Source organism: Pimephales promelas, chromosome 4 (genome assembly GCF_988280905.1).
Source record: "Pimephales promelas chromosome 4, fPimPro1.hap1.1, whole genome shotgun sequence".
In the NCBI taxonomy this organism is placed as follows: domain Eukaryota; kingdom Metazoa; phylum Chordata; class Actinopteri; order Cypriniformes; family Leuciscidae; genus Pimephales; species Pimephales promelas.
Genome location: NC_142772.1, coordinates 3,910,512 through 3,928,933, shown reverse-complemented (window position 1 = coordinate 3,928,933; position 18,422 = coordinate 3,910,512). Strand labels below are relative to the sequence as shown.

The 18,422-nt window shown below is 39.6% G+C and overlaps 2 protein-coding genes across 4 annotated transcripts; one reads left to right on the top strand and one right to left on the bottom strand.

The window, feature by feature from the left end:
* The first annotated feature begins 291 nt into the window (after positions 1-291).
* On the top strand, positions 292-4,188 carry mtif3 (mitochondrial translational initiation factor 3). Of its 3 annotated transcripts, none has more exons than XM_039662302.2 (4): positions 292-500; positions 1,105-1,568; positions 1,657-1,805; positions 3,009-4,188. In XM_039662302.2, exons 2-4 carry the CDS (start codon positions 1,106-1,108, stop codon positions 3,243-3,245), a joined length of 849 nt encoding a protein of 282 aa, XP_039518236.2. In that variant the 5' UTR covers positions 292-500; position 1,105; the 3' UTR covers positions 3,246-4,188. The 3 variants fall into 3 exon arrangements, with proteins under 3 accessions (XP_039518236.2, XP_039518238.2, XP_039518237.2); XM_039662304.2 differs by having other exon boundaries at positions 292-623; XM_039662303.2 differs by lacking the exon at positions 292-500 and adding an exon at positions 508-612.
* gtf3aa (general transcription factor IIIAa) lies at positions 2,837-10,943 on the bottom strand. The gene is made up of 9 exons (XM_039662300.2): positions 10,745-10,943; positions 10,437-10,537; positions 10,266-10,362; positions 9,194-9,282; positions 8,956-9,029; positions 7,807-7,887; positions 6,278-6,507; positions 3,796-3,843; positions 2,837-3,682 (listed from the first exon to the last, which is right to left on the bottom strand). Exons 1-9 carry the CDS (start codon positions 10,865-10,867, stop codon positions 3,344-3,346), a joined length of 1,182 nt encoding a protein of 393 aa, XP_039518234.2. The 5' UTR covers positions 10,868-10,943; the 3' UTR covers positions 2,837-3,343.
* Between the last annotated feature and the right edge of the window lie 7,479 nt (positions 10,944-18,422).

Sequence of the window (18,422 nt, the reverse complement as noted above, 5' to 3'; positions counted from 1 at the left end):
AATTTGCTATTAAAGCTATGTTTTTCAAATTATAAAAATTATTTTAATAAATATAAGCAAAGTTTTTAGTTTGTCCCTCAATTTATAGTCCACCCTGTTATTTTTGACTACTTTCCCTTTGACTACTTTCCCTCATATCATTAAGAAGTCATGACGTCTTTGGAGGGAAAACAACTCGGGCAAGTGAGTGAGATCCTTGATTGATTATTTTGAGTGTGTGTGTCAGAGAGTGATATATGTATATCCCCTGTGATTTTTGTTCAAGAATAAAAAAGCAGCAGCGGCGCGTTTACCTGACGTCACATGTGTGCGCCAAGAATAAGATTCATTTATCAGTTACGAAAGTCACCTGGCTTTCTAGCTTACTGTCTATGCTTTCTAGTTGTAACGTTATTTATGTTGTGTTTATGACACAGATGTCTGTCTTGAAATATTTACCTGACAGATAGCGTACTGATCCACTTACTTCGTCCTCGACGTCGGTCCTGTGTCACTCTAACGTAAGTAACGTTAGCTTCAGCCAGTTTGGTGTTTGTCGAAGTTCTGAAGAAATCTGTCAAAAACCTTACAAACGGAGGGACAACCTCTGCTTTTTATCCGTTTTGAGTAAATGTTGAGTAAAAGTACGTGTTTTTTTCGTTTCACCAATGTTGTGCACATTCTTATTAAATTGCTCGTTGGTGTGAATGTGTGTGTACTGAGAGGTCCAAATGTCCCCTCAAAGATAGTCAAATGTGAAAATTTTGACATTGTTGGGCCATTTGGTAAAACAGCTTATAAATTATTATTAAAGTGATTTTTTTTTAAAAATGCAGGAAGTTTTCTGTGATGGTTGGGTTGGTTTGTACAATATAAAAACCATTACGTCTATGGAGAGCCCACGTAAAGATATAAAAACAAGTTTGTGTGTGTCTGTCCCAAGCCATGTAATGGGGAAGGGTTGGGGAAAGACATGGAGACCTAATATGAATGAAATGGTTAATGAATTAATGGTTAACATTATAATCATGAGTATGCTAAGTATTGGTATTTTAGCTGTACTTCAAAACATCATCATTACAGACTCAGACACATCTGTCTAACATCCATGACACTGTCTTCTAGGATGTCTCTGGGTTTCCTGAGCTTTGTTTTGAGCCGCAGTCTTCGTCGATCCATCAGCCGGGTCAGCTTTCCACTGGGAACAAAACCATCGACCCTCAGGCCAGCATGTTGTTGCCATATTGTCCCATCCTGGCTAAGTATGTCCTTCTCCACAGACACTGAGAGTGGGGGCACAGACATGACGGATATCCAGAAAGAGACGAAAAAGCTGGACCCGAAAGCACGAGTCACTTTTGGCAGCGTGGGTAGGAAGATTGGCCTGCGTCATATACAATTACTGGGTGAGGATGGTGAGGAATTGGGTACAATGCACCGTGCCGATGTGATACGACTGATGGACCAAACAGGGCTGAAGCTTGTTCCCATAAATGACAATTGTGATCCCCCATTATACAGACTGATGAAAGGGAAACAGATCCACGAAGAGCAGATGAAACTTAGAGATGCACAGAAAGCCAAGAAAGGTGCGTTTCATTCAGGCAAAAGCTCCTTCATACTAGTGATTGCATTTTGTGTTAAACCTAACCGTACACTGTTTTGGTCTACCTGCAGGGCCCGTCCAATCAAAGGAGCTCAGTTTCTCCTCAGATATTTCCCTTCATGATTTAGATACTAAACTGAGGCAGGTTGTGAGCTGGCTGGAAAAGAAGAACCACGTCAGACTCACTATCAAAGCAAGAACTGACAGTGGCACACCACTGGTATGGAAACAAATGATCTATTTCCTTTTAACTTGTTTGATTGGTAAATCCGTGTGTTGGTTGAATGCACATTCCTGTGCTTGTGTTGTCAAAAGTGAATAATGTTGGCAGTTTTGAGTTGTTCCAGGTTCAGAACAAGTTTAATGATTATTTTACCTGAGGTTGTAAATATAGTAATAACAGTAACATGCTTATGATGGATGTCTATGGGATCATTTACCAGACATCATTTATCATATTTACATTTAGCAGACACTTTTATCCAAAGTGACTAACAAATGAGGAACAGCGTGAACAATCTATAAGAGCCAACGACAATATATGCTAGGTTTTGGCATAAAGAATAACAGAGAGGGTGAAGGTCCTGGAAAATGTTTTACACCTCTATACCTGCTGTGTTTTATTATTGGCCAAAATAAGAAGCTCATAGTTTAATATTGCTTATATTAATTCTTCTATACAAAAATGTGTGATGTTTGAGCTGTGACACTACCACTCTGACTGATGTAAAGCAATACACTAGTTTATTAGTTTAGTTAATCATTTAGTTATACTAGTATGTGTAGAGCTTGGCGATATGGCCAAAAAATAATATCTCTGTATTTTTTTTTTTTGTCAATTTGGTTCAAAAACCAATTCCTCTCTTTGTATATCAATATAACTAAAATATTTTTGTCTGTTCCGACAGTACTCCAAATGTACAAAAAAAATTAGCTCATTGTTAAAATTAACCGGAGTTCTCCTTTAAGACAATTTACATTATTAATTCCACTATTTTTCATATATCGATATTAACAGTATTGCATCAATTTTAGTTATATTATAAAATATGTTGTCAAAACTAGTGGCTAGAAATGCGTTTTAAACTTTTATCCACTATGTTGTCTTGCACCATAGAATTGTATTGTAATTTCATGATTTTTGCTTGCTTTTAACATCACAGATGTTGTCAGTAGAGCCTGGAACATTCCTTGAAAAATAGGAGACAGCCAGAGCTTAAATACTGGAAATATTGGGATTTGAAACCGTGATCCAAGTTTACACAATTAATTTATTTATACATGAATGTATACGTTTAAATGAACAAGCAACATAAGTTACATTTGCTTTTACTATAACACTAAAATGCTTTGAAAATGAGGATGGGTATAATTCACTGGTAGCTAGATTTCATGATTTTCTTCATTTTTTTTTTCTAAACAGGATAAAGTCTTAACTCGGATGGTGGAGAAGATATCAATTCCCATTGGCTTTGTATCAAAACCCTCTGTGGTTCGTGGGGGTCGTGGTGCCATGTGCGTCCTTCGGCTTGCCTCTGCTAAAGAACTGCAGAAAATGGAAGCAGAGACTTTGAAGAAGACTTTAAAACCGGATTTTGTGGTGGAGGTACCAGGAGATGTTGGGGTCTCAGAGGAGCCAAAAGACTTAAAGCAACAGTAAACATCTATGCAACTTTCAATGCAAAAGTATATTTACATTGGAGCAAGCCGGTGGGGTGAAATTAAAACTATTGGGTTCACTGGGATTTAACTTGGACTCTACAGTAAGAGGGGCTCTAAAAGGTGGACCACTGGTTTTGCAGTGTTGTTGAACTCAGAATAAATGTTTTTTGATTGGCTGACAACACTCTCAGATTTAATGGTCTCAGATTTTAAACTCTGGGAGCAGGTTTCTGGGATGTCTGCTTTTAGGATTGTCAAACTTTGAGAGCTGAGTGATTGCAGCTGACCTATTAATTGAGGATTTGTAGTTGACTCGGACTGGCTAATGTGTGGCATTGAAGGTTCATCTGAATTTGAATTTTTTGCTTGACGTTTTGTTTTTGGTTTGTGACCACTCAAACGGGATGCCAGGGAACGTTTTGGACGAGGCTTGAGCTGAAAGAGACAAAGAGGGCCGTTATCCTCAACTCATTTTGTTTCCCTAAATATCAACCACTCGGTTACAACATAAAGACCAAGTCATTAATAAAAAAAAAAAAAGTAGTTACCTGTTTCTTTTCAGGGTCATGAACCACACCGTGGCGCTGTAAACTTTGCTGTGGCAAAGAAACAAAAAAACAAATAATTATGCGTATTTTAGGAAAGTTCTTAAAGGTACACTGATCTAAATATTTTACATCCCAGATGTCCACAATAAGACAACTGAAATTGGCCAGCTTACTATTTAATATGATTAAATTAGAAGGTACTAAGAAATATGAAATGGAGCAGGTGCAGGATATGGTGAAATAGTAACAATCGTATTTAATGCACTTCATAACCCATGCAGTCAAGCCAGACATGCCTGAGAAAGGCTGCCCTGAAATGACTTGGCTCATTCAACTGTAATATCACTGTTGGGTGAATGGACTTTTTGTTCATAAATAATTTGGCACCCTTTATGTCTATCTGTGCATATATTTAACCAATGAAAAGCATTACAAAGAGCTAGTGACTAAACCCTGTAACTCCATTGGATCCTCAAACTGTCAGTCAAACCTCATAACTCCACCCACACAGTTTTGATCGTCATCTCTGCTTGATTGCAATGCAAGGACACAAAAACTGGTTGTTTGAATAAGTACAGCCTTTTCTTTACTCAGGATACACGGCCTCCTGGTAGGTTTAGTTTAAAGGCCATTGCACACTTTTTTCGTACGCGTTTTTTCGTATTCGTAATTTGTTGGCTCTGAATTGTCAAAACTACATTCAAACTACTTGCCACGGATGCGAAAAACGTAGAAAATCGAACCCTATTCGATTTTTTTTTTTATGACGGACGAAAGTTTCGGAGGCAGTGTGCAAGCGTGATTGACATAACGTGAGGTCGTATTTATTGTGTGAAAATGTCGGACGCGAATTTTGGACTCAATGTGCAAGGGCCTTAAGCCTAAATTTAGTTCTTGAGTATCTCTAGTCTTCCTCCAGGAAATCATCTTTTTAGACTCTGGACTATACCAAGTCTATGACCATTTAAAACCATGACAAAGAAAGCAAATTTCTGTTCGGTTTAAAAGGCCATTTTAGTCTAAGGACTAGGCTTTTAGTCCGGGAAACTACCCCATGACCCAGTTTCACAGACAGACCTTAAATTAAGCCATGATTAGGCCTTAGTTCAATTAGGACATTTAAGCAGCTTTTATAAACGTGCCTTAGAAAAGAGACAAAATAATGGAAATGACATTAAGATATATCAGTGCGCAAATTACTTTGTTAAAACGGCTCAAACATGCATTTTAGTCTAGGACTAGACTTAAGCCTGGTCTGTAAAACCAGGGCTAAACGTATAAATGTCAGTCTGTCTTAAATAGCTCTTCATCTTTTATAACATGAGATTGACCAAAATTACTAGGGCTGTCAAACGATTAATCACATCCAAATTAAAAGTTTGTGTTTACATAATATATGTGCGTGCACTGTGTATAATTATTTTGTATATATAAATACACACACATGTATGTATATTTAAGAAAAAAAAATTATTTATCTATAAAATATTGATATTTATATATAATATAAATTATATATAAATCTATATACAGTATATAAATTATACTATTTCTTAAATATATACAAGCATGTGTGTGTATTTATATATATAAAATAATTATACACAGTGCAGTGCACAGAGCACAATAGGAAAGTGTCCCAAGTTTTGACTGGTACTATAATAAACAAATAATATTTCTACTGTATTAATATACACAAAAAAATATTGGCCGATATATCGGTATTTTACGCCCTAATATCGATATCGGCACCCAAAAATCCATATCGGTCGGTCTCAAATTGCATTTGAACCAAAATCAAGCTAAAATTGAGGGGTTTTTTTACCACAAAATGTCGGAGATTTGTGTTTTGTCCATCATTACAACAGCACCTTCTGAGGCAGTAAGTGCATCACATTACGTTTTCATATAAAGTTCAATTCAAGCTCTTCCATTTAGTATAGTCAAAAAATTGTGAACTACTGTATGAGGTTTTGCTGACAGTTTGAGGATCCGCTGGAGTTATGAAGTTTATCCACAAGTTCTTAGCATTTCCATTAGAGCCCGACCGATAAAGGATTTTGAAGGCCGATACAAATATTTTTGGGTTTTAAAATCCGATATTCCGATATATCGGCCGATATTTTATTTATTTATTTATTTTTTAAACTGGACAGTCACAAACTGATAGTCACAAATTTTGTCAAGCTTATTTGAGTTAAGAGAACTGATGTGGATATTCTTTTAATTGTTATTCAAGCAATGTATGTATCGTGACCAACTCAACGAGTGTTGCCAACAGGAACGGTGTAGAGTGCCCTCTGGTGGACAAACTATACAACTCCAACACTCATGACATGGTTCAATTTTTTAAATTTTCATTTATCGGCCATTACAACTGCCGGTACCGATAGTTTGGAAAATGCCTAATATCGGCCGATAATATCGGTCTGCCGATATATCGGTCTGGCTCTAATTTCCATCAGCGATAGGAAAGTGTTACCTTCATGGAAAAGGACTTGCCACAGCCAGGGTGAGTGCAGGTGAAGAAGCGCTGCTCTTCATGGAAGGAGAGTATGTGGCTCTGCAGGTTGAACGCAGTGGTGTATGAGCGGGAACATCCGTCTCTGGGGCAGTGGAAGACCAGGCGCTCTTTAGAGTGAACATGTAGATGCTGCTTCAGGAACCAGCTATCCCTGAATGTTTTCTTACACTGATCACACTGTACCCGGACTGAACACACACACACACACACCAAGTTATATATTTTGTAACTTTCTTTGAGGTAGCATGCTAGTATAGGGCCCTATGAAATCTGTTTTATTTCTTCCCAAATTCCGTTTTTTTCCATTTTAATTTTTGGGAATTCGTTTTTTTACCCTTGACTGTTATTTTAGCCGTAAAAAATCTGTGTGTGCTTTTAAAGTCGGCGTGAAACGCAAGTTGAGATTGTCATTTTTTCCTTGACGTGACGTATATCCGAGTGAAACGGTTTCTGAAATTAGAAAAAAAAAAAAAAGTAGGCCAGGGCTTGATTTCATTCTTTGGGATATGATTGGATCGTTGCAAACAAAATGGAGGCAGATTTGAACAGGTGGACCGATAGCTGCACTCTTTCACTATTCCACGTGACCAAAAGAGAAGAGAGATCTTTTTGATGGGGGAGGGAAGGGTACTGTATTTGATTTAAGATTATAAGGGTACATGAATTTTTAAAAAGTGCACAGATAAATCATTTATAATAAACACTACAATATTACATATAAAAAGAAGATTTGTCAAATTTGATTTCATGCCGACTTTAAAGTTAATGATTAAAATGTATTAAAAATACAAATAAATTAGGAATGACCTCAAATTTATTGAGGTAATACAGACATTTACTCAGTAGCCTTTTCAGGACAAATACAGCATGATGCAGATAACAACAAAATATGGTTATGAGCTTTAAACTGTCCAGTAATATAAATTATATTAGTTTATATAAGTTTAAATAAAGTCACACTCTGTCTCTCTCTCGCCCAGTGTCGCTCACAGAGTTCGCTTTTGTCCAGTCCGGCGCCTCATAGTACGATTGTGGTGTGCACGTTGTGTGTGTGTGTGTGAGAGAGAGAGACGGAGGGAGAGCGGGGAAATACAACTGAAAGAATACGCTGCGTGTTTTACATAGTGTTAAAAAATGAAACGCAGTATGTGGCGGCGAATTAGTTTATGTGTGGGAAACACTGCATAAGTCACGTGCGAACTTCTCGGCTCGGCACTGACGGCTTATAGCTTTGAGTTTCTTAACTTTTTGCTGTGGAGAGCCGCTTCACCATGCTTTCATTGTTTTGATTTCGTTATTGTAGCTGAAATGACGGGTTGGGGGAGTTGTGTCGCTCAGATCTGCATTTTCCCCAGACACCCACACAAAAACAGAATTTCAAACCAAATATGTAAAAATCCACGAAATTCCGCGTTAATTGGCCAATTTCGCGATTCCGTGATCGCAGAAATCATAGGGCCCTACTATTTTTAGGCTATTAGGCTTACCTATATGAACTTTGTTGTGGTTTGTCATCTCGGTCCAGTTCTTTCCCACAAATGAGCAGCCCGCAGCCGTGCAGGAATAGCCTGGATCGGGATTTAACACATGAAAGGTCGGGTGATGCACATCCAATGATTTAAAGAGCCACAAAAAAACACATTTACGTTGTTTTGATTCAAATATGCTAAGGTTTTTACTTGTTACAACAGCATCAAACCTGAGTTTCAACCTGTTCATCTCATAAAGCTCCTGTCTATTGGGTGACTCCTGTCTACACTTTTTTTGCAATGTAGAAATAGGCCATTTCCTCTGGATCTGATTCTTTAGCCACAATAGATAAAGAACTAGAAGAATAACTAACAAAATTAGGGATGCACCGATATGAAAATTTTGGCCGATACCGATAACCGATAATTCTTTATATTTGAAAGCCGATAACCGATATATCGGCCGATAAACTTAAATCCAAATTTTTATCTAATTTTGAGAGCCTGATTACAAATACAAAAGTCTCACAATTAATTCCATGACCCAAGCGCACAATTATAATGATGTTCCCATTATAGTGTTGTATAGCCGATATGACAGATTTGCGCTTCACATGTTGTACCGAACCGTATTTTCTATTTTTTTTTAATCATATTTCAAGAAATTCAAAAACATAAACAGTGCTCAACAAGCGTCTCAGCTGAAGGGAATAATACATTATTTATCGGCTTTAATATATCGGCCACATTTTCTTACCAGGCCGATAACGATAACATTAAAAATGAACATATATCGGCCGATGCCGATATATCGTGAATCCCTAAACAAAATCCAGTAAATTGTCAACTTATTTGTGATACAAACCAAAAAATCAGTGCGTTTGATTACTATAATAAGATAGATACCAGCCCAGTTTGCAATATCAAGCAACAAAATTAACTGTCTTTGTAGAACTAAAATTAAGTGGAAGTGAATGACACTGGAAGCCTCGCACATTAAAGTTAAATACAGCTTGCTTTACTTTACTTTACTTTAAAATAAAGTGGATAACCATGTTATGGTTTATTTCTGGAGAGGCCAGGGTATTCTTCAAAAACTCACCTCACGTTCAAAATCAACATTTGACATTAAACACTTATGACCAACAGAACAAGCAGAGGACATACCTTTGTGTACCTTCTCATGGCGCTTCAGTTTACCACGCTGTGAGAAACGTCTCCCGCAGCCTTCATACGAGCACCTGATGATCAGAGCAATGCAGGAGATACACAACATCAACTGAAGGGAGTCGGACACGTCTCAGTTTCTAAATCATCAGGCATTATGTCAGTTTACTGAGAAAGACTTCAATTAATTACAAAAAAAAAACAAGGAGACAAGACAAACCAGTGGGAAAAGTCTTACAAGAACGGTAGCAGCTGTGTGTGTGTACACTCATGGGTTTTCAGCTGGTTATTCTTCTTGAATGCTTTGCCACATCCTTCAAATATGCACTAAAAAAAATCAAAAATAAATATTTAAACAACACAAATTCACATATAAAACATATACTGAACAGTACAAATGGTTAGTTTACCCAAATAGGAACATTTCATTAATCTCCGGTACGCTTCAAAAAGTTTCAGATCATAAATATAATCCATATGAATTGAGCGGTTTAGTCCAAATTTTCTGAAGAGACTTGATCACTTTATATGATGAACAGATTTAAAATTAGGCTTTTATTCACATAAACACACATCAGTTGTGGTAAACGGAAACTTAAAGATGTTCGCTTGACCTGTGAGAACCAATGAGGTTCATTCTCATGTTACGCATCACGTTTGAGCTTCAGAAAGAACCAATGAGGTTTGTTCTCGCGCATCAAGCTATTCGTTTGAGCTTCTGTTTATGTTCACTGATCAATGTTTTTCTGTGAATAAAAGCCTACATTAAATCTGTTCATCATAAAGCGATAGTCTTCAGAAAATTTGGACTGAACCTCTCAATTCATATGGATTAGTTTTACAATCTCTTTATGAACTTTTTGAAGCGTTAAAGTAGTCGTTGCGTAGCTGTCATTGGAGTGACACAAATCTTTCATCAAAAAGATCTTCATTTGTGTTCTGAAAATGAACAAACTTCATCCAGATTTGGAACGACATGATGAGGGTGAGTAATTAACGGCAGAATTTTCATTTTTGGGTGAACTTTCCCTTTAACATTAATAGTATTATGATACACTACAGTGAAGGTAATGTAAAAGTAATTTAACGGTACTGAATGATTTTATTTATACACAATAATTTAATATTTATATGGCAGTGCTCAATAAAAGTGTGAGAGACTGGGGCTAGAACTGTCACTTGCTATTTCACATAACAGTATATTACAGATTTGTGCATTATACCGTTTTCCAGCAAAAGTGTTTAAATATAACTGAATATAGCCAACAACATACATTTTTGACATCTTAAATACGTTTACTTTTACTTACTATGTACTGTTTTGTCTCCTGTCTGTGAATACGTGAAATATGTTTCTTTAGGTTGGTGTTTGTGGTGAATCCTTCTTTGCATCCGTCCTCCGTGCATCTGTTAACAGACACGGCACGAGTAAATGACAGCTTGCCATCCTATTAAACTTAATCTTAAGAAAGGTCACTCACTTGTACGGTCTTTCTCCGGTATGCGTCAGCGTGTGACGAGCAAGGTGATATTTCGTGCAGAAAGATTTGCTGCAATCGTCATCTTCGCACTTAAATGGCCTCTGCGAAAGAAAATGTAGGATACACTTTAACATTAAACTGCATAGAGTCGTGTTGACAAATCGACTGAGCACGTTTCAATTGATAAACATTTATTCAATTGAAAACAGCTTTCAGAACGCGCCTTCACACCTGCAAACACTTACTAACGTTCTCTGAGGACGTTTCCGTTTCATTTCACTCATATGTTGGCCCTGTGCATTACTTACCTCCCCTGTATGTTTGCAGAGATGCGCTTCTAGCTTCCATGCTTTGTTGTATGACGCTTGACAGTCAGGAAAGGAACAAATAAATATTGCGCTGGATGAAACATTATTTTCATGCTTTGTCATTTTTCGGCTCTGAGTTAACACGTGTGCGCCTTCATTTTGATCGTCAACGAAACTGCTGACGTCACAACAAACGTCAACACTACCACGAACCATCCAGTATGGAACGCCATTGAGGCCAAAAGCAAAGACAAATGCATAAAACACGAATGGTTGCTATTAAGGACCGCGGGAAGTGCCAAAAAAGGGGTTAGTGCTAGGGGGGCATACCTAAAGTGGTTTGCAGAACTTGGCACACTGGATGAGAAGCACCACATCTTTAAAATAAGAACAAAATGTCAGATTCCTGCATTATAATTGCCCCCAAATTACTGTTTATGTACATAACTTCATCATACTCTATTTTTTTTAAAATAAAAATTTATAGTGCCACTAAAAAAGTTATAGTGCTGCATATTAACCCGAATTAGCATGCTAAATTACTAGCCCTGGGCCGGCAGGTGTCATAATACCAGTTTCGGCCATGGGAGGCGGTATGCGGACGGGCAACATAACCACCAGCCAAACTGCAATACACGAGTAAATCGCACGGCTTGTGGGTGTACTTGAACCTGATGTCAGTCGTGTGGAAAGTTCATCCCACTACTACATTTCAGTTCAGGGAAGAGTTCAAAAACATTATTGGTCGATATTATGCATGAGGAACAGTGTTCGTGTTCTTTTACCATTAGCTCGTAGAGATGATCAGTTCATGTGCGCTAGGGATCTGTCGTGTAACATGTACAAGCGCCAAAACGATATTTATTGTTTGAATTGCTTAATAAAATTGACAGAATCTGAGCTGAGATTTTTTTTATATATCATAACTAACCTGCTCTGTCTAGTCTGTCGGTCTCTGTGTCCTTTTCTGTGCGTGACAAAATTGATGTGTGGCGTGAGAGTGTGTGAAAATTGTCAATTGCGTGTCTCACGGTGAATTCGTGAGAGTTGGCAACTCTGAATGGTGCTATCGTGACAATTGATTTGATTAATATGCGTGAGGAAGAGAGAGCAACACGCTCGCTCGTGTTGTTTGAAGACGTGAGAGTGCGCGCGGCCGCGGAACAACTCACTTTCTGGAGGTATACTGCCCCCATCTGGTATGGAATATGGAGTATGATTTGATTTTTTTTGACTGATGGCACCTTTAAATTAATCCAATAAAAATATGGATTAATTTAAATACATATATTGTGTTAAGAATCGTTTGTAATTACTGAATGAAGACTTGTTTCATCCAGAGTTTTTATAGGACTGATGGAGAAGGCACACAAGAGGCAATTCATATTTTGGCATTGTCGACCACTTATGTTCTAGAGCAGGGCTGCTCAATCCGGTTCCTGGAGATTTACCTTCCTGCAAAGTTCAGTTCCAACTCTGATCAAACACAACTGAAGCAGCAAATGGGCTCTATGCACAGCACAGGTATTTCCGGTGAAGGTCTAAGGATGCTCGTTAACTTCTGCCGATCGTAGAGTCCAATGCAATACCGAGAATTTATATTGTTTTTTATACTCAATGGTAGCCTGGATGCCAGCCCGAACTCCGCCCACAACATTTTTTGGTCGTGAAGTTCGGTCTGGACTCGATCCATTGAGGAGTAATTATGATCAGGCAAAAAAATGATCGGGCCAATCAAATTGCCAGGACGGGCTTTATACGGTGATGGACAGATGATCTGCAGGGACGTAATCATCACGTTATCAAAGAGCGCTTGTCAAAGATGACTGCAGCTCAAGTAATTGAAGTAACTTTTGTCAAGTAATTTGAAAGTTGCATTCAAAAGGAAGGGCTAAGATAATACACTCAGCTGAAAATTGCATTTTTAAGTTCACTTATCTGTTCTAAAAATCTGTTAAAAAATGTGATGATGTCACACAATAGCAGAATGCTAGCGCGTTCCGGCCAACAACGGCCTAACCTGTAAGAAATCGAAAGGACATAAGTACTCGTTTATTCAACTTTTGGCCTATAATCTATATTGAACTTGCAGAATCGACAATAAAATCTATGTTGATTCAACGACAAGCAGGAGAAAGAGACACATTTAGCCGTTAACTTCCATTCATTCCGCACTTGCCCGTGATCACCTCCAGTGGAATTCTAATGGAACTGCAACCAAGATGATACACAATGGGGCTAATAGGAAGTGCCAAGGCTCTCCGTTAGACGGGCTCTGGCTATGCGTTGGTTTTCATTTATACTTCTGCTGATTAGCCTTGGCTGATTCTGCAGCCAATGAACTTGTTTGCTCAACATTTAAATATTCAGCTTCAGTGTTCGCAATAAGCTGGTCCTGCAGATGTCCTGTCCTCAGAAACCATCCACCTCCCCCAGCTCCACCTGTCACCTGGGATTTATGCCTATTCATCCAGCAGCAGCATATCTTACATGCTCACATCAGCGTGTATGTGTATTATTAGCAGTAGCATGTCCACTGCTCTGCAGCAGCAGAGTAGTAGAAGAAAAAAGTCCGCAAAGACCAAATTGCCCACATCAGGGGTAGGCAAGTTCGGTCCTAGAGAGCCACTGTCCTGTAGAGTTTGGCTCGTTTACATGCAGCCATTTTTCGGGTTATGGTCGGGTTAAGATCACTATTCGGGTTTCTGAAACATTCGGAATAACCCGTTTACATGCGTGAGCAGAGAGAGTTTCTCCTGTATACATGGAATTGGAATATCCCGATGTAAACGGCAATGCGCGGTTAGCGTCATACGGACAACCTTAAGACGCGATACGTGTCATTTCCGATTCTTCTTCCTGTATCCAAAGACAACAACAACAGCAGCACGCGGATAATGAATAGTTCGGGGCAGATAGCGACCGCCTTTGTTTGCGCTTTGATTCTGGTAACGTTACTGACTTTGCTCCAAAAGTATGCTGTGCTGTGTCTCGCCATGTTTACTTCCGGTATACTGCGTTCGGATTTTTGTATGTGCCGAGAAGTTTCTTTACTCAAAACCCAAGATTCCTTGCGAATAGAACAAGCAGAACACAAATCACTACGGGGATATGCCGATACGCGTTTACATGACCAAAAATTCGGGTTAGAAAAGGGGTACCCCAGGTATATTAAAATCCGGGATATGAGCATATTCAGGTTTTTGCCGGTGTTTACATGGCCGTTCGCGACCGGGTTATTGCTAATATCCCGGTTTTGAATGGGTTATTGGCTGCATGTAAAAAAATCTCTCTTGCCTGTAGCCTTAGTAATCCTGAAGACATTATCCGCTTTACGACCAAGTAGTTACAGGAACTTAGTTATAGGAACTGTCCACTTCTAAACAGTTCTAAGAACTACTCTCCCCCAAACTCGGTTTTGCTGCTTGCGTTCGCACTGGCCAAGTGGCCATATGAACTGGTAGGAGGGGTAACGCAACCACGGCGACGGGCTTTATCGCGTCATCACTTGACGTAGCGCGAGCTGTTCTGCCTTGCCGGGACCTTAATAACGGAGAACGAACGACGGCGTTTAAAGATTATGCTTGAGTTCTGTACAGAGAAACACAGATGAAGGCTCCAGCGTGATATGATGGAAGAAGATAAAAGAGCAGAGCGCAGGAGGCAAACAAAACGACGGGAAAGTTTAGCTAGCATTAGCAATTAGCTGGTTGAATGACTGATTGAATGGCGTTATGTTTGTCTTAATCCTTAGTTGTAATGTTTTGCAAAAACACACCGCGTATGGCAGACAGCGCGCTACAAGTTCCGTGTTGACAGTAGGCATGACTTATAAGTTGAACCAATCAACGTAAGCCGCTTTCCGACCGGAGGGACTTTTGCAGTTCCTAGAACCTAACGTTCCTATAACCCTTTTTTTCTCGTGTTCCGACCGGACTAAATTGGGGATTTTTTAGTTCCTCAGACCGTTGTTCCTATAACTCTTTCAGTACCTAGTCTAGAGCGAGGACTTTTTTAGTTCCCTTTCCCGAGGTCTACGTTGATTGGTTAAACTTATAAGTCATGCCCAGTGTCAACACGGAACTTGTAGCGCGCTGTCTACCATACGCGGTGTGTTTTTGCAAAACATTACAACGAGGATTAAGAAAAACATAACGCATTCAACCAGCTGATTGCTAATAATAGCTAAACTTACCCGTCGTTTTGTTTGCCTCCTGCGCTCTGCTCTTTTATCTTCTTTTAACATATTACTTAATATCATATTACGCTGGAGCTTTCGTCTGTGTTTCTCTGTACAGAACTCAAGCATAATCTTTAAACGCTGCCGTTCGTTCTCCGTTGGTCCCGGCAAGGCAGAACAGGAACATTGCAATAGCCGCGTTATGCGCTACGTCTAGTGATGACGCTATAAAGCCCGTCGCCGTGCTTGCGTTACCCCTCCTACCAGTTCCTATAGCCACTTGGCCAGTGCGAACGCAAGCAGCAAAACCGAGTTTGGGGGAAAGTAGTTCTTAGAACTGTTTAGAAGTGGACAGTTCCTATAACTAAGTTCCTGTAACTACTTGGTCGGAAAGCGGCTGTAGACCTCGGGAAAGGGAACTAAAAAAGTCCTCGCTCTAGACTAGGTACTGAAAGAGTTATAGGAACAACGGTCTGAGGAACTAAAAAATCCCCAATTTAGTCCGGTCGGAACACGAGAAAAAAAGGGTTATAGGAACGTTAGGTTCTAGGAACTGCAAAAGTCCCTCTGGTCGGATAGCGGCTATTGATTAGCTTGTTCAGGTGTGTTTGATTAGGGTTGGAAATAAATTCTGCAGGACAGCTCTGGCCTTCATAAACATAGTCATTTTCATTAGTATGCAAAAACTGTTCCCGTGATTGAATTCGGTTATTGTGTCTTGTGTACTAAATGTAAACATGTGTCATGTGAACCAGCTTATTCAGGACAGAACTAAAAAACAAGTAATTTTTATGACCCCCTAATTAGCTAAAGGTAAAAGTATGGCCACAACTGTTCAGACATACTCCGCACACTAACAATAATGTTGAATTTATTTTACCTTGACATGAAGCACGTGGATGTGCAATAACGTAGGTCATTAGATCTTCAGACTGCACAGTATGCGTAAGAGTTTGTTCAAGGCATGGAAGCATAGTGCAATGCCACCATGTCTTCCTCTGACTAAGATGGCATCTAAATTGTGCCCAACAGGTCTCCGTCATTAACACCACCACCGCAAGAGAATTTGGGTGGTGTTAATGGAGGGGGGGGGGGGTTCTGTGAGGCACCGTGAATGTGCAACTGAAGAGGAGTCCCTCGTCCTTCTGCTTGGACCACAGGGACTGGGATAATCACATTAGCGGAAGATGGGAAGTAGACAGTGGCGTGAAAGCCGCGAGAGCAATGGCACGACTAATCCCGTTACTGCTGAGAGAGAAAAGAGCGACGCTGGCTCTCTGCGGAGGCTGAGAAAAACCCTACTTTCCCAGGAGTGAGTTCACCTGTATGGTAACACACAGAAGTTGGTCTTTTGATGCCTATTACAAGGAGACAATCGGCACTTGGCACGTACCAGTGCTTTTTTTCCCTTTCTTAACACCATCTCGCAACATCCCACCCTCCCCATCTCCCCACAGTTAGGCACTGTCAATGTATTAACAAAACAAAACTAAACATAGGCATTCCACAAGACCCTCTTTGACTCCCCACTGGCGAAGACGTCCTCTACAGTAGGAGCTGCTCTGTGTGAATCGGATAGAGAGGGGGCAGTGCTTCCAAAAACATAGGACTAGCTTTATCTGTGATTTGTTCCTGCACCCGAGTTCAACCTTAATGCAACCTTAATACAAGAACAGGACAATAGGATGCGCTCAATGAAGCCGATGCCCTGCTGAATTCCCTGGCAGATGGCCACGATCAAGGACAGCCCTAGATTGACACGGCGTTTCACGGGGCGGATGGGAGGACACGTCCCGCATCCCCGCGTTTTTCCTCGAGAGAAGTGCACAGAAGCAAGATTCCTTGCACTCCCTGGCAACGGTGGGAAAACAAAACGTCAGATCTGATCCGTCAAGTCTCTAAGCCCTCTTCTTCTCTCTTGTCTTTCTGGATTGTACTGTTGTATTGGTATAGGGATTAAGCTTAAGTGGTAAAATAGTGATTTAATGAACTTTGCTGCACTTCAACCACCATCGCAAATGAGCAGGGCCAGTGGGAGATCGCTATGGGAACTTTTCTGAGCCATATGGAAACAGGGGCCAAGGCTTTTGAGGCTATGGGTTTTTAATTCCACCAAAAACAATTTCGGATACTCGAAAACAACAGTCCCGAGTGTGAGAAAGAATGTTCTCAGCCCACCAGGTGCTCCGTGTGCCTGATGCAGACAGTAAACAAAACAATGTAAGAAAGGGATGCATCCGCTCACCAGACTGCTTTTCACTTTGCCATGTATTAACCTTTCATCACAATAATGCTCAGCTTTAAATCAATTAGACTGCGGATGACCGCATCATCCAATCTAAATCGTTAGATTTAGAGTCGCTTGTTTCAGTTTGTATAATTGAACTCTCCTCTGGTGATCAGGATTAAAAGACATTCTTTAAGGCATTTAATGAACAATTATTCTTTTGTTAATGTGAGAAGGACATCCAATTTGAACAGTTGACAGGTAAAACCTGTGCTTGCAAAAGGTCAAACTCAAACGTAAAATGTCATTCCATCATATTCAGATGTACAACACCAAAAGTAAGTGAAGCATGTTACATTTCTGGAATACAGTAATGCCATTATTGTGATTTGTTAACCTATCCCATTCATGAGGCTTAATGCAGAGGTTTGAATCGTTAAAAGATTGTAATCCCCCACCATTTTGTTCAAACAATGCTGCGTTTTAGGTTTCAAAACAGCAAGTTCTTCAATGACCTCTTATTGTGTCATTTTAATTAAATAGGTAGTCCTTAAAGGACAACTCCAGCGCAAAATGAACCTTTGGTCTAATTACACATTGTTACCTAGTCAACCGTTATCTGAGATTTGTTTTCATGATTTCCGAATGTAAATAGTTTTATCTCTAAAAAACAGTTTAGCCTATAACGCTAGTATAACGCTAGTATATAGGGCATAGAGTAAGGACAAATAAAAATCGCTTGTTATTACCACTAACAAGGCTCAAAATAGCCCCACACCAACACTACAGCATAATAAGGGTCCCTACGTTCAAACCGAAGCATTGACAACGTTGTTAGTGTCCATACAGTTTAATAAGAAGATATTTTATACACACAGTCAACTTTGCGAATACAGGAAGAAGCCATCTTGGAAAAATAGTCTCTACCAGTCGATCTACGAACGCCGATCCAAGTGCGCTGAACTGTGCAGAATCTCATATGGTCCGTTGTTTCCAGAAGAAACACAAACACAAACCGTTTACTTATCTTCAATATGTACATGTAGCCTACTGTTCGCGCTCACTTTATCATCTTATTCACATCTCACCAGCGCACTTGGATCGGCGTTCGTAGATCGACTGGTAGAGACTATTTTTCCAAGATGGCTTCTTTCTGTATTCGCGAAGTTGACTGTGTGTATAAAATATCTTCTTATTAAACTGTCTGGACACTGGCAAAGCTCTCAATGCTTCGGTTTGAATGTAGGGACCCTTATTATGCTGTCGTGTTG

Excerpts from the sequence above, each read along its gene's own strand:
- gtf3aa (XM_039662300.2), bottom strand. The coding sequence starts at position 10,867 with ATGACAAAGCATGAAAATAATGTTTCATCCAGCGCAATATTTATTTGT. Across the intron at positions 6,508-7,806 it reads CCACAACAAAGTTCATATAG|TCCGGGTACAGTGTGATCAG; the intron begins GTAAGCCTAATA and ends GTGTGTGTTCAG. Across the intron at positions 3,683-3,795 it reads ATGACCCTGAAAAGAAACAG|CTCAAGCCTCGTCCAAAACG; the intron begins GTAACTACTTTT and ends TGTCTCTTTCAG.
- mtif3 (XM_039662303.2), top strand. Across the intron at positions 1,569-1,656 it reads TGCACAGAAAGCCAAGAAAG|GGCCCGTCCAATCAAAGGAG; the intron begins GTGCGTTTCATT and ends GTCTACCTGCAG. Across the intron at positions 1,806-3,008 it reads CTGACAGTGGCACACCACTG|GATAAAGTCTTAACTCGGAT; the intron begins GTATGGAAACAA and ends TTTTCTAAACAG.